Source organism: Charadrius vociferus, unplaced genomic scaffold (genome assembly GCF_000708025.1).
Source record: "Charadrius vociferus isolate BGI_N301 unplaced genomic scaffold, ASM70802v2 scaffold121, whole genome shotgun sequence".
Taxonomy (NCBI): Eukaryota; Metazoa; Chordata; class Aves; order Charadriiformes; family Charadriidae; genus Charadrius; species Charadrius vociferus.
This window is the reverse complement of record NW_009646858.1, coordinates 538,926-554,556: the sequence shown is the minus strand read 5'-3', so window position 1 is coordinate 554,556 and position 15,631 is coordinate 538,926. Positions and strand designations below refer to the sequence as shown.

The 15,631-nt window shown below is 45.7% G+C and overlaps 1 protein-coding gene across 1 annotated transcript in view; it reads left to right on the top strand.

The window, feature by feature from the left end:
* The window catches only part of DNAH9 (dynein, axonemal, heavy chain 9), a 218,965-nt gene that overhangs the window by 165,494 nt on the left and 37,840 nt on the right, over nt 1–15,631 (top strand). The window contains exons 62-63 of the mRNA XM_009894355.1: nt 3,970–4,118; nt 8,297–8,424. Coding sequence (XP_009892657.1) covers nt 3,970–4,118; nt 8,297–8,424 — 277 coding nt within the window. The remainder of the gene's footprint in view (nt 1–3,969; nt 4,119–8,296; nt 8,425–15,631) is intronic.

The window sequence follows — 15,631 nt, the reverse complement described above, 5'->3', positions numbered from 1 at the left end:
TTTAAGTTAACTGGAATTTCTTCCTTAGGGAGATCTAACCCCAATATCCCCAGTGGTGGAGCAGTATGACTAGCACTGGGTGAGCAGCAGATATGCAAACTCAGAAATGAGCATCATCTCATGTTATACATCTACTAGAGTCTTGTAATGATCAGTGCAACTTCTAGAGTTCGTTCAGGTCAGTTTGAGTTACTGGATCCTTTCTGGCTGTTCCTTAGGCACAAGAATTAAGTGTAGAAGTAAAGGAAAGTCTTATAGAGGTTTTCACTTTTTTTTTTTTTTCCCCCTGTAAAATGAAAAATTTATGTGATGCTAGTTCTGAAAGTTGTAGTTGTAAATTATGTAGTGAAGGTAACTAGGCGAGTCTAAACTTTATGAAGGTGTTCAAAGGCAATACGCTTGTTCCAGGAGAAACTAAAGGTCTTTCGCTCCATTAGGACTTGTTTTTCCCTTCTCTGTCCTGGTAGCCTCTGATTTGACATTTCGTCTCTCGTGCTGCTGCCTCTCAGATAGTTTATATTGTTCCACCATCTGGCATGCGTGTGTACATGGTGCATGTAGAAGGTTGTATGAAGTAAGTTCCTGTTTGTGCTTTAAAATTCACAGAAAAATGCAGACAAGACTGAGTGAAGTCTCCCTATGGCCAATGTTATTATGTTTTGGTAAATTAAATACTATAATTTATCATAATCGTACCATTCTAAGCCATCTTCTTTTTCATTTCTTACTCTTTTAGGGCTGGATTCTCCATGTGTTCTCTCGGCTGAAAAGATTGTTTTTCCTTTTGTTGATTAGTTTGAGTAAAATAAGCTCTTGTCTTTCCGAACTTTTAACTGCATCTTTCATTTAAGCGAGTTTAATTCATTTCTTTCAATCAAAACAGTGGTACTCACGTAGCTCAAAAATAAGTAGAACATAAAGTTTCAAAACCTTTCCTATTTGTCTTTTATGAAAAGGTAAGGGAAACCAAGTTCAAAAGCTTGGCTGGATATTTTTAGTGTGTGGACATGTCAAGCTTTTCCATTTGTGCAAGAGTATTTAAATGGGTTTTTTTTTTTGCTTTGTTTCTTATCTAGAAGTAGGTTAGAACGTAAACGTGTGCAAGCAGTAACAGTTCACAGTGCCTTCCCCAAGACTTTGTTTGTAGATGTTTGCAACTAGAATTCTTCTTGAAATACAGGATAGTCAGACATGAGGCCCAAAAGGCTTAAGGGCTTTTGTTTAGCAAAATCTCATACCCCAAAAGCAAATGTGAAATTATTAGTGGTAACAATCACAGCCATAGTGTGTTTGAGTTCCTGGTTCCTCCTTGATAGTATCATAATCCTCAAACCTTTCTTCAGCCGGCAGTCTGGCTAAGGCACATGCTATTCCTTTAGTGAAGAAAGTTGCTGTTCCTAAGAGATCCACTTCTCTGGAAAATACACGAGACTGTCTGTCTCGTATGTGATCTGTCCTTCTCATGTCAGTCAGTGAAGTTAATACTTCGATGTAGGAAGGAAAAGCTGTCTTTGGACTGAGATTAATACAGTCAGTGTTCCTGATTGCCACCACATGAAGGCTAGTGGTCATCTGGTGTCTCGTTTCCCTGGGCACTGTCAAAGTTGTGTTGTGTCTGTGACCCTTCAAAAAGTGTGGGTTCTTGTAGAGCACTGAGGAGCTACATTCTCTGACCATGAGGCCTCAACGTCCTTGCTGTAGCCAGGAGTGTTTCAAGATCATGTGTGTGTTAACAAATGCATCGAGTTTTAGATACTTGTGATGTCGTTGGATCCCACAAGTTGTTTTGCAGTTCTCTTCCTTCTGCATATCAGATAAATCTGCTAACATTAAATGCCTTACTGATGACCAATGGACATCACTACTTGTCATCACCTTCCTGTCTCTCCGAGAGCCTTGACAAGTACTTGAGTGCATTTTGGGACTCAAGGAGTAACTTGGTAGCCTAAACACAGGTGACTGGGGGTATTTTAGATGCCCTAGAATACCCCTACCTCATTTCCAGCTGCTGTTCAGAAAGGTGCAAGACCCTTTATGCCCCGTGTCATATGTGCCAGCTCCATGACAACGGTCTAGGAAGCTCTTTGATATCTAAAATGATCCACCCTTGTACACGCTTCTTGCATTTCCCTGTCTTGGAAGTTAGGTTTCAGCCACTTTTCATAGCAGATCCCTGGGGATATTTGTACAGGCTGTTTTGTTCCCTGGGCCTAAGGAGCCATCAGGAGAAACCACTTGTACCTTTACTCACTCCTTAGAGCTTAGGTGGGGGCAGTGCTCTATTGTCTGTCACCAAGAAATATAATTTCCTCAAGAGGGATTTTCCAGTGTAAATACCTATTTCATCCTTGAATCTTATTGAAGAACATCAGCAAGGAACTTCTTGCAACACCTTGTGCTCCCACGCTTCCACATCCATGACGAGGTCAGATCAGTCCCACAGCTACAAGCAAGGTATGACTTGCTCATGATGAAGTGCTTCTGCCTTGAGGGATAGACAGATGTGGAAGGACTAAGGACTCCAGTACTGGAGTAGCTGGCAACTCCAGCCATGGTTATGGCACTTACGTGGACCTGTCAGATAAAAGATCTTAGGCAGCTGTGACTTTGTATAACCTAGAAAAGCTGTAAGCCAGTCATTTGTCTTGCACGGTGTTTTTGCTTTTTGTTTGGGCACCATTTCTCAAATCCTACTGCTTACACTGTGAGCCACCCCTCTGAATGCCGTGTTTGAAGGACACCAAGCGCAGGCTCTCTCCCAGCCCTGTCCCTGAGGGCAGCCCTGCCTTTCCTGCACATGTGGTCTGTTTCAAAGTCTCCAAGTCACAGTAGATGTGTTTCTGAGGCTCCGAGGCATCATTTCATAAAGCTGAGACCTGGTGTAAAACAAGAATGTTGTGACCTTGCGTCTGATGGACTTTTTTAGATTTTGGGGACTGAAGCTTTTGAGCAGCTCTTTAGCAAACCTTGACCCAGAACAAATAAATTTGCTTGAAAGAGGCACCAAACAAAGTGGAAGCTTTTTCTTTTGCAATCCCTTAGGCATTTCTATTCCAGCTGCCTTTCACTAGTCCTTGAAGGAGACTCTCAGCTCTCTTTAGAAAGAATTCAGCTGCCTTATTCTGGTATCAGCTACCAGGTGAAAACTGGCCAATGTTGTTCTTCCCCGTGGTGCTGAGGTTTTCAAAAGGCCTGAGTCATACATCGACGCTGGAAGAGTAACTGCTCGTTCCTGGGGTTTGAGTATGACATTCCTACCTTTGAGTCGATGCTCACTGTATCCTCTTTTTCTAAAGCGGTGATTTTGGAAGCTCACCCTGGGGAAGTTCAGCCTGGCCCTTCTCCATGTGCTGTATTCTCTTCAGGCAGCTGCTGTGGAGCTGAATTTTTTCCTTGTTCATTCAGTTGTATTTTTCCTTGTGACTCTCGCGCAGAGGCTAAGCACCACACGCCAGATATTCTTAGAGCTCTTCTCTTTTATCTTTCCAGAACAAAGTAATTTTGGAAATCATCTGGACTTTTTGTGACTTTTGGTGATAAGTCTAAAGGAATGCTGTTTCCTCTCAAAGGCTGTGTGGATTACAAAGTACACAGCAGTTTTCTATACATTAAATAAACTACTTCTTCTCTCCTGAGATACCTTTGTCAGAATCAAGCCAGTCCGTGTATTGAACTTGTGAATACAGCGTTGGGCTGTATTCCCTGTTTTCCCTTCTTGTTTCCTTTGGTTTGTCACATATTGCTGTGCCATGTGTCATTTTACCCCTGTAGAAAGTGCCACACATTGCTACTGAGGGACAACTCCGGAAGCCCAGGCTGCAGACCCTCTCTAAAATTATTCCATGCCCATTATTTCCATTTCTAATTTGTTTGAATCAGCAAAATCAAAACTAATTAATCGATTATTTGCAGGGGAATCTGTCTTTTCTGAACAATAGTGGACTGGCCAAACTTTTTTCTTTCTGGCAGAGATTTTGTAGAAGAAAAGCTTGGCAGTAAATATGTGGTAGGGAGATCCCTGGATTTTGCAACGACCTTTGAGGAATCGGGACCTGCAACCCCAATGTTTTTTATCCTGTCCCCAGGAGTCGACCCACTGAAGGACGTGGAGAAACAAGGTAAATAAATCATGTCTCTAGGCATACCACAGCATTGCTTTTTATCTTCTGCATAGTTATCTTGGCATGACATTCTCTTTCTGTTTTTTTCCCCCCTCATCTCTTTGTAGATAATGGATAGAAATAAAAATAGATAATTGTGAGAGGATGTGATTGTTTTTTTGGAGTTTTTTCTCTTTCTTTTTTTTTTTTTCTTAAAGGTTTTTGGGTTTTCATCTAAAGCTTAAATTAAACTTGCCTCTTTCCTGCATTGCCTGTATTCCCAGCGTGGTTCACACTGCAACAATTTCTGAGTTGGTCTTGTACACAACCTATAATTTACGTCAGAGATATCTAGTATGCTGTCAGATAGCTAAAAATAAGCAATAGCTCCCTATAACAGTCTGCTGGTTAGTGGTAGAGTTTCCAGTTTTTAATCCCATCCATCCTGGGTTGATTGTGGTGTGGATGGCCAGCCGTAGCACTGTCGGCTGGTGTCAAAGCCAAAGGGGCTTCTCTAAGGTGCCTTATTTGATAAGGCAGTGATTTCTGCTGTGCGCCGGCTGCTGTGGTTGGTGCCCGTGCTCTGAAGCTGCAGATGGGCAGAATTTGCTCTGGGTCTCAGCTCCATCATGGAAGAATTACCATTTTTGGCCTGAACATGACAATTACAGTAGGTCTGGAAATGGGGTCACTTGTAGCTGTTGAAGAGCGGGCAATGCAGGTCACTTCTTTTGTTCTTTTGAGGCTGTTACAGCACGGGGGCTCCATCCCTCTGGAGCAGAGGGATCAGATGCCTTTGGGTACTGCTTTAGGGATGCTCCAGATTGCCATTCTGCTCGTCAGATGTCTGTTCTCCTCCTCCAGCACTGCACTCCCCATATCTCCAAGGCCGTGACTTGTGATCAAGCCCCAGTCCTCCCCACAGTAGGGTGTATAGTATATTTAAATTGTATGAATTCCATATCAGACTACCATAATAGAGCTGCTGGCTGTTTTTTAGCAGGCAGATGTCCAGACTAAACATCAGCAAGGCTGGCAGCCCCAGCAGAGAAACCAGTAAGGCTCAGTCAAGCCATCGTCCAGGCGAGTGGTGGAAGAACGCTGACCTGTGGATTTCTTTGCCTCTCTATGATGCACCTTCTGGGTCATCCCAAAATAATGTTTGAGTCAGTCCTTACCCACCAGCAGCTTTTGGAGATGTTAAACCTCAGTGCAGCCTGATGGCAGTTCTCAGTCGTGAGGAGCTCCTGGGCTTTGTGATGTGTTTCGTGCTCTTTCTGTCCTGATACCAGGTCTCATTATTGTGAATTGAAGGGGACCCCCCTGAGGAAGGTCCTGTCGTGTGCCTGGCTTCGCTTTGGAGCCACATCGGTAGTCCTGACCCCCTGTTTTATTTTCTTGTACGGGAAATGAAGCATTAAAATCCAACCGTGAATGGTTTAATTGGAATTGTAAAGCTGAGTGTAGCTGAGCACCTGGGGTTAGTCAGCCAGAAAAGTTACAGCAAGTAAAAGTAAAAAAAAAATCTAATGAAATAAAAGCACTGCTTCGGTGCAGCTGCACTGGCCTCAGAGCCTGCCTCGCTGGGGTTTGCACTGCATTCATTATTCGATATTTTCTCTGCCCTTCATTAGCTTTTATTAAAGTGCAAGTCTGGCTAGATAATTCCTGTGAATGGAAGATAGCTTCTTCCAGATGCTGCCTACTCGTGGGGCCTTTCCTTGGCAGCATGGGGAGGACCCTGCAGCGAATGCTGTTGGGCTGGGAGAGCTTCCCCACCGCCCCGGGGCACCGTCCCCTCTCCTCTCCCAGCCGGCAAGGAAGGAGGAAGGCTGGCATCGTCTTCGTGAGGCAGCCAGTGCAGACTCACGGTCCTGGTCCTCCCACCCTCTGCAGTCCTGGCCCTGTCCATGGAGAAAGAAAACTGGAAACTCCCAAAAATGAGGAGAGCTGTATCCCAGGGGTTGCGATAGGTGTGGTGAGGCTAAGCAGAGAGCTCGAGCAACTGGAAAAGTTTGGATGTTTGTTTTACTTATGGCCATCTGTTTCCAGTCTTGTGCCAATCTTTGTCTTGTTTTACTTTTTCCTTGTTTTACTGTAAAACTTCCCTGCATTTAGCAGAAATCGGGACTTAAGGGTGTGCCGACTGCAGGAAAGCAAATCTGCCTGCAGAGATAAGTGTAGGTGATCCCAAGGGGTCAGCACGTGGGGACAGGTGGAGTGACTCTCCGGCTGAGCCGATTGCATCCTACTGTGGTGCGTGGAGCCAGTGGGGATGTTTGTCGGGCTGCTTCCCTCTGGCCGCCCAAATTGGTGCTCGTCTTCTGAGGAGCGCACAGCAGAGAGAGCTTGCTCCAGGCAGTTACTCCTCCTGTGAAACAAGGAGCAATGGTGTCCTCAGTCCTTGGACGACAGATTGGGAAAACAGAACAGGAGATCTTTAGCCACAGTCACTTAAAGGATCTGAGGCACTGCGATGTTAAAGAGAAATCAGGGAAATCCGAAGGAGTATCACAGACTAATTGAACAAACACTAAATAGGTGCCATCCTTCCTCTTGAGCAGTTTTGGGGTTCCCGCCCTGTGCTGTGCAGAGGGGGATGTAGAAGGGTCTGCAGGAGGTGGCTGCAGGGGCTCCCAGAGCACCCCTTCCCTTCCCATGCAGTCCTCTGGCCATGGGCCTTCCCACACGCATCGTGATGCACCCAGAGGTGGTGCACTCCGTACCTGCCAAATCCCATGATCATCCATGAGAAATCTGGAGGGCTGACTGATCTCTCGGTCCAAGGAACCTGGGAGGCCGTGGTGGAGGCCACAGGAAGCTCACGCAGATTGCTGCCTTCTGCCATGGATGGAGTGATGCACTTCACTCGTAGAGAGAAGCAGTGATACATTTATTGATATAAAACGGGGATTTAACAAAGTTTGGTAGTAAATGTGACAGTGGTTTAACAAGATTCAATGGCAGGGCACACTGGGGTATTTACTGCGTGGAGGACAGGGTCAGACAGAACTGCCAGGGAGACCCTCCTGTTGAGTGGAGGTTCAGAAAGGACCCCTTTGCCTTCTAAACTCCTTCGCAGAGAGGAGTTTCAGTGCGGCTGGATCCAATCCTAGTCCCAGACTTGGTGAACAGTTTATGTCTAGAGGATTACATCTGCGCAATCAATCCTTTCTATCACTTAGCTAAGATTTCAAAGTTCGGCATGCTATTAGTCACTTCCTGAGAATCTGTTGTGGCAAGGAACCTCTGAATCTGGAGGAGTAACCTTGAGCAGCGTCCCTGCTCAAGGGGAGATCTTGGCGTGCAGCCCACTGCTGTGCAGGAGAGCTCAAAGGGCTCTTGGGGTGTCCGCTATTTATGGGGTTGAGATGATTGACGTATAGTCGTATTTGCATATGGACCACAGTGCCAGTATTGGGGTTAGGTGGGCGCGTTGCTCAAGTGAGCCCTTGGCTATTGAGTTGCTATCTGTCTCCCCAAACCCACTTTTGAGCCGGATGCAGCCGTCAGGACTAGAAGCACCCATTATGACCACCATGGGTGGCTATTGCTTGGGCAGGGTTATATCAGGAGATAAAGGTCAGATTGGGGATGCGGGAGAGCACACCATCACACCTTCTCAAAATGGAACGGGTTTCTAACCTTGCTGCTGGTTCACTCCCTGGAGGTGTTCAAAGCCAGGTTGGACCGGGCTCTGAGCAACCTGGGCTGGTGGGAGGTGTCCCTGCCCAGGGCAGGGGGGTGGCACTGGGTGGTCTTTAAAGTCCCTTCCCACCCAAACCATTCTGTGATTCCAGCATGCACTGCAGGGTGCATTTCCCCACCGAACGATGCCTTGTTCAAAGCATATTTAATCAGCAGGACATGATTTTAATTTCCTATCACTGTAAAATATGTTTTTACACAATGTTGCAGGGGAATAATGTTCTTTAAACAAGAGGCACTTTGTAATAATGTACCTTTGTGTTGATGGCGCTCTGTAATTAAAAGTAGTTTGGAAGAAGCCACTGCTCTTTTCAGTGCTTTGGCAAGGAGTGCGTGCGAGACAAGATAACTGTTATAAGAAGTGTGATAGCTCTTCCGTGAGGGTTTTTGATAAGACTGAACTCTGCCTCACTGCTGCTGTGTGAGCTCAGCGGTGCTGCGCCCTTCCAGCTAAAAGTGCTGAACGTCACTCTTTTTTTTTTCTTTAGGGAAGAAACTTGGTTATACATTTAACAACAGGAATTTCCACAATGTTTCCCTTGGACAAGGTCAAGAGGTAGTTGCTGAACAAGCGCTCGATCTGGCTGCGAAGGAGGGTCACTGGGTCATCCTTCAGGTACGGTGTCTTTGGAAACAGTCCTGCTGTCCTCCCAGGTTACCCGATGCTGCTCGCCGGAGCGAGGGCAGTCTGTCCTCATCTGCTGGGAGATGGTACATGGTGTCATCTGTGTGTCCAAAGCAGCCACCTTCTAACTGTTTGTTGCTGCTATCTATTGCTTTCATCGGGCCTTGTTTTAGTTTTTTTGCTCTTTGAGCTTTCGGTAGGGTGTGTAGTTGTAGGGAGTCCTCTGAGGGAAGGTTGTGCTACACTTTCCTGTGCTTTTATTTGCTTCATTAATAAATAAAGCACTTTGCTCTTAAGAGCTGTTGGACTAGTTCTCTTACTACTGCCCAAAACTTACCACATGTTTCAATGAGCACAAGAACGTGCACACACCACCGGAGGAAAGGCAGAGGCTATCAGCAGTGGTGCCGATTCCTTGATGCATCCCAAAACTGGTAAATTTTTGAAGCTCCTATCACAACTCAGCAAAATGTTTCAGAGCCTTTTAGGGTGCGAAGGGAGCTCTGTCTTTGTTGACTGCTCTCTGGAGCCACTTATTCAGGGGGTGTGTGGGTTTGCTTACATGCAGAGTCTGTGGTGCCAGCTCTCATCGCAGGTCTTGGGAACCCCTCGGATTTCCTTGATGTGGGTTTTATAAACGTTTATTATCACTGAATTGTTTGGATAAGAATTAGAGTAAGACAAAGCTTTGAGTCCTGATCTGAGCCTGCAGGCCTGGTATTGGATTTAAATTAAAGGCCATTGATATTTTGATCTTAACTTTTGCCTTTTTTACAAGCTCCCTCTAAGGTAGACAATGCTGAGCTTTTCAAGAGCTTTTAATACAGGTGGCTGCAATACTGGTGTCTGCCTTTGAGACAGTGAAGAAGAAAATATGCAGCTTTTTGAGACATATTCCATTCAGTAACGCAAAGTGAAGGCTTCTTTTTTACAATGATGGTTAAATTCTGTAAAGGATCTGTTAGCAATGTCAGCTTCCATGCCTTGCTTCAGTGCTAGCAGATGAGTACTGTGGGCCTGAAGTATTTTTATTTCATCTGTTCACATCTTCTCTGGTGGTCAAAGGTCTCTGGTGGTCAGTAAGAGGTGTCATCTGGGATTTTCTCTGGTGTGGTCACAAATCCGATGATAAAACTTTGTCCAGGTAAATATTCTAGTTCTGTGTTTTGCTTGGTTTGGAATAAAGCGATATTTACAGGCAGGACTGATTGAACACAGAGAGCAGAGCTCCTTCTTCCTTTGTTTTTATAGTCATAGACCTTCTGAGCAACCCAGGCAGTGGGTGCCCCACTAGGAGCTGGAATCGTGCCTTGGTGGCACTTCGCTCTCGGGACAGACCTGGAAACATCCAGCAGGTGTTTGAGGCAGGCAGTAAGTTTCTCTCCAGTTTCTGTGTCTCGGTTAGGTGCTTGGAGTGACGACAAAGCAATGGGACTTAATTGTCACCCAGACTGACCGAGCTGCTCAGCTCCAGGACGTGTCTCTGTATCTCACTTTGTGTTCCCATCTCCTTCCAAGAGCTGGAGCTTCGTGTAAAATGAGAAAGAGGGAGGACAGGCTGAGGGGCTTGACATGTGTCCCCTGCATCGACAGACACGACTCCTCTAGTCATACAAAACCTGTTCATGGTCAGCGGGCATCCACCTGAAATGAAATCACCCTCTGGACAAACTATTTTCACGAGGCTGTAACTCTTGACCTCTCCACATACTGGTAAATTCAGCATCCAAACTCACCACAGCAGGAACCAGCAGGTAGGATCCCCACAAAGGATTCTCCTGTCATTTCAGTCATAGGGGGATCATAGCAAATATTTGACATACAGTAGTTTATTTGGCACGATCTTTCCTGTGAGGCTTCTGATGACAAATACTTTGCAAATGGTTTCAGGAGTAGATCCATTGTGCAGTATCTGGAATGACACAGAACTCAATTTACAAAGATGTCCCAGGATTTGTGAATCACTGCATTAATGATAATAAAGGAGAGGACAGAGCAGTTCTCAAGAGGCAGTCAGGGTAATTTTACCCAGGTTAATCAAACTCGTTATTTGGAGGCTGTATCTCACCCACGGGACAGTTATACTCAGCCTTCCCATTTGCTTTTGAGCAGACCAAAAGCAACTGTAGGGTTCACTTCTGTGTTTTGCTATCCACCGAACAACAACTCAGCTCACGTGGAGCAGAGCTCCTCTCCTGTCCACTGAATTTGCCGTCTGATATCAACTCATACACACATTCTCCAAGAGAAACACTTGATATGATCACCGAGGTGGCTTTTACGCATGTAGTTCATTATTGGCCCTTGATTGGAACCAGAAATAATGATAGTCAAGTACTTTGAGCAATAATGAGTTGGGGAATTAGGTTTGTGGGAATTGGTTGTTAAGGGTTATTGAAACAGTTGGGAAGTCCTTACTGGATTACAGAAGCAGCGTCACTGTTGTTCCTGCTGTCCTGGGACCAATTCCTTCTCAACTGTGTTGGCCAGCCAGTGTTGGCTTCCGACGTCGTAGGAGGCAAAACAAAGAAAACAGCATCCATATCTCCCCTGGCAACTTGAAAGTTTTTCAGCTCACTCTGAAAATTGATATTTTCATGAATGACTAATTTTAGAAGAGAGAACAACAGAAAGCCGCCCAATCATTCATTCCCCTGGAAAGAAAATGACTCTCTCACTGGCAGAGCCTGACCAGCGCAGCTTTCTGTTCCTCTAGCATCAGCTTGTAACTGTCTCGTAGCTTTAGCTTTGCTGAGTTCCCACCCCGTGCCATCATAGGACCCACACTGGTACTATCTGGTGACACAGATGATGGGAGAATCAAGTCCACAGATAATTCTTTCAGATGTATTCTTTATGAATACAGATGGTCCAAATGCAAAATAGGAGCCCCTTATGGCAAAAGTGCAGTTGTCTGAAGGAGAACTTGTTACGTGAGGGCTGCAGAGACAAACCCCGGCACAAGCCCAGCAGCTGCTCTGTTCTAAACTGCTGGCATTGGAGAACTGAGGCTGATCTCTGAGCTCCACAAAAATCCATTTGATATCACGTTCAGTCTCTGGGTCTCCTTAGAAACAGTTCATAAGTTTGGCGAGCTTTAAACCAGATTTTTCTGGCCGTAATAAGGGCATAGATTTTGGATCTGGTGCTTTCACTTTAGGTGGGTACACCATCTAACCACTTGTCATTGAGCTTCCAACGTCATCGTTGATCATTACAAGATAGAAGCAGCAGAAAAAGTGGATACTGAAGCTGTGAGAGTGGTTTTTAAGTCTGCTCGGACTGGGTGACAGCAGTCGTGCCTGTACCAAAGGGCTGGGACAGCTGAGACACACAAGGGAACTTGAGGACGGCACATGGCTGTTGGCAGACCCCAGTCCCATGAACAGAGTCAGGTGCACGAAACATCTCCGGGACTCACAGTTCATGCATGACCAGTTGTCCTTTTCTGCACCAGTCAGTGTTTCTTGTATGTTGATGCTTTTTCATTTTTATTTTTCGAATCTACATTTTTGCTTCATTAAATACGACTTCTTAGCTAAAAGGTTTTTTGGGGGAGAAAACTGCAATTATTTTTTTTTTTCAATGATGCAAATATCAGTGCAGAGTGTTTGACTATTGCAGAATGTCTTAGAGAGAAGAAAATGGAAACAGAAAAAAAAGGAAGTTAGAGAAGCCAGCCCTTGGCATGTAGGTTTCAGCTTTGACAAACTGACGTCTTCTGCCTAAGAAACGATGTGCCAGAAACCTCTCAGCCACCCTTATTGCACTCTCCATGGGCCACAGCTCTCTGCTGGTCCCCAGCAGGCAGTGGCCTGCAAGGTTTGGTCTCTGCTTAGCTCACACCCGAAGGGCTGTTAACAACAGTTCAAATGGTCTGTGTTTCCATGAGAAAGAAATTGAGACAAAGAGAAAGAAAACAAAGTTTCTTTTATAGCAGGTTTTGTCAAATATGCAATCCCACTGCTTTGGCACTCGGAAAATCCACAAAAAACATCAGAAAAAATGCAAATGAAAACATAGTAGTAGCTCATCCCCCCACCTTAGTGTTTTTCTCAGGTTAGAAGGAAACTTTTAATAGTTTTTTGTATTCTTATTGATAAGGTTGGGAGAAAGGCAGGTTCTGTCAAGTCACAGGCTGTGTGGTACTCTGTGGGTCTTCAAATCAGGAAACAGATTTCTTTTTCAGGAGTTTTCGAACGCTGTATGCTTTTCCCCTGAGCAAACAAACTTTATTCTTCTTTTTTTCAAGACGTGAGATGGGGTTACATTTGCATATTGGGCAGATGGAAAGTAGTTCATTTCACAGAGGCTTGTGGTATCTCCTTTGGAAGGGAATAACCAGCTCTGGAAGGCCATCACCTCTTGGGACTTCTCTTCATTCCTCTCTGTTGCCCACCTCCTCAGCTGTCTCTCTGGGGCTGGAGTGATGGAGAAGTTGTCCACAGTAGGACGTTATCCTAGGACAGGATGGCAGGGGAACACAGGTCTGTAGGAGGTTGGTGTTGCACACACACAAGGTTTCACACAGACACCAGGCACCACCTTCTGCTCCATAGCCTTCCATTCATTTGAAGGGGTAGCATTCAATTTTAAAGTGGAGACAGAGCTAATTGCCAGTCGGTTACTCGTGGCAAGTTCTGTAGCCTTGGAGGTAGGAAGAAGGCAGGTACCACAGCTAGGAGATGGTCTTTGGACAACAAGTTGCCCATGAGACACCCATGTGTCCTTGTGGCCAAGAAGACCAATGGTCTCCTGGGGTGCATTGAAAAGAGCATGGCCAGCAGGTTGAGGGAGGTCATCTTCCCCCTCTACTCTGCCCTGGTGAGGCCACATCCTGAGCACTGTGTCCAGTTCAGGGCTCCCCAGTTCAAGAAGGACAGGGAACTGCTGGAGAGATTCCAGCGGAGCTATAAAGATGATCAAAGGAATGGAGCATCTCTCTGATGAGGGGAGGCTGAGAGCCCTGGGGCTGTTCAGCATGAAGAAGAGAAGGCTGAGAGGGGATCTCATCAATGCTTATCAATATCTGAAGGGTGGGTGGCAAGAGGATGGGGCCAGACTCTTTTCAGCGGTGCCCAGCAACAGGACAAGGGGCAACGGGCACAAACTGCAACACAGGAAACTCCATCTGAACATGAGGAAAAACTTCTTTCCTTTGCGGGTGGCAGAGCAGTGGCACAGGCTGCCCAGAGAGGGGTGGTCTCCTTCTCTGGAGCCATTCAAAACCCGCCTGGATGCGTTCCTGTCCAGCCTGCTCTGGGTGAAGCTGCTTTGGCAGGGGGGGGGGGACTAGATGATCTCCAGAGGTCCTTTCCAACCCCAACCATTTTGTGACTCTGTGATTCTGTCTGAGGGTGCAGCCGGGCTCTGCCCCCTGCAGCTGACGCTGGACGGAAGCTTCCTATGATGAAGGTCTTTCCACCGTGGGTAAAACCCCCCACATACTGGTGAATATCTCTCACCTCCCGTAGTGCGGCTGTGTTGGAAGATAAATCCTGCTGCCAGCAGGCCCAGCAGACAGGACTGTGCCATTCCAGTAACAGCATCTTCCCAAATTTCTCATTGTGATTCCCTGGTCCCTTCCTGGAATATTGTGGCTGTGAGACTCTCCATGCCAGCTGTCTTCCAAGGTTGAAAGATGTGCTGTCCTTGAGGGCTGGCTGTTTGAAACACCCACACAAACAAACTTTTCTTGAAAACAAGATTTATTAAAAACAGGGGGAAGTTCAGATCAAAGAGCACAATGTGCTCAGCTCAGAGGGCCGGATAATATGTATCCCGGAATATTAAAACTCTGGTAGAAGGAACTTCAAGTCCATTGCAAGTCTTTGTAACAAATCTGTCGAATCAGAGGGTGCCATCTGACTAGCAATTAACAGATTCTTTAGCATCTGTATGTAAAGCAGTGGAAAATTATTGGAACAAACGAATTAGTCTACTCAACAGTATACAGAGTTTTAGAACAAACTCTGAAGGACAAAATAAGTAAAGAATTGTAGGAAAACGTATCAAATGTAATAAGAATTTGCTAAAGACAGATCAGGTCTATTTGATACTTTGAACTGTGAAGGTAACTGAAGTTTTAGAGGAAATACAGCAGCTCTAATTGAGGTGGGGTGTAGTAGAGCTGCAGAGATGGTGCCACACAGGGATGTATTAGGGAAGTGGCAGAAGTTGAATGTTGCTAGGGGAACTCCTGAGGAACAGTCATGGGGTCAGTCTTACTTTAGACATGACTTCGGCTTAAAAAAATGAGTATGTGTTAATGGCTTTGCACTGACACGTTATTAAGAGAGGTGTCATCGATAGAGAAGAAGGTCGGAATGTGATAGAGGAAGAGTGGAGCAGCCTGTGGGTCTGGAGTTGTTGAAATGGGGTGCAGTTTAACAGAACAGTGCAAGGTCATGTGCTCAGGACTAATAGCAAAGAGAAAAAGAGCTGCTTGAGGTAGGAGACATTTCTGCAATGAAAACAGCTGGTGTGAACTGGAAGTGGAAAATTTTTTGGCTGTCTGAACAGTGAAGGTCCAGCACAGCCTCCCCGAGGTGTGGTCACAAAGCTGTGAATGTTATTTTAAGAGGGTGTTTAGCAAATTCATGGTGGGGTCTTGGATGTTATGTCTTATTACCTGTCTGTCCTCCTATCCTGGTTTTGTAGGCACTTCACATCACGGTGTCTGCTGCTTTAACTGAATGAAAACAGGTAATACCGGTGTGGGAATTCATGGGAGAACATGCAAACATTAAGCAAGGTGAGAACAGAATAAACCTGGTTTATACGATGTGCCTGTGCTAAACTGGGTTCCTGTGAGTAATTGTGGGCACTGAAAGAGTGATTAATCTCACCTCCAGTCCTAGGTAGGAAGGGTCTCTGCTGAAGGATCTTCCGTTCTTTTCTCTGGGCACGCTATAGGAAGCAGAGGTAGCCAACTGAGTCTATAAATGTTTTGACAGATGAAGCCTGGGGGAAAAGAATCTGCCTAGGGTATCCGTGCGGAGAGCCTGTCTTCTCACACATTCCTCTGCCTTGGTAGGGGTCACGTCCAACTGCAGCTTCGTCTCATATGCAGCATGGGGAACAAACAGGAGGAATTACAGCGCTGCATGGGTTGTAGGACTGCAGTCTCATTGGGATCCCAGAGGTGTGCTGGGATAGCTCACCTGACTGAGTGCTCCATGCACGTCGAGCAGCAGGA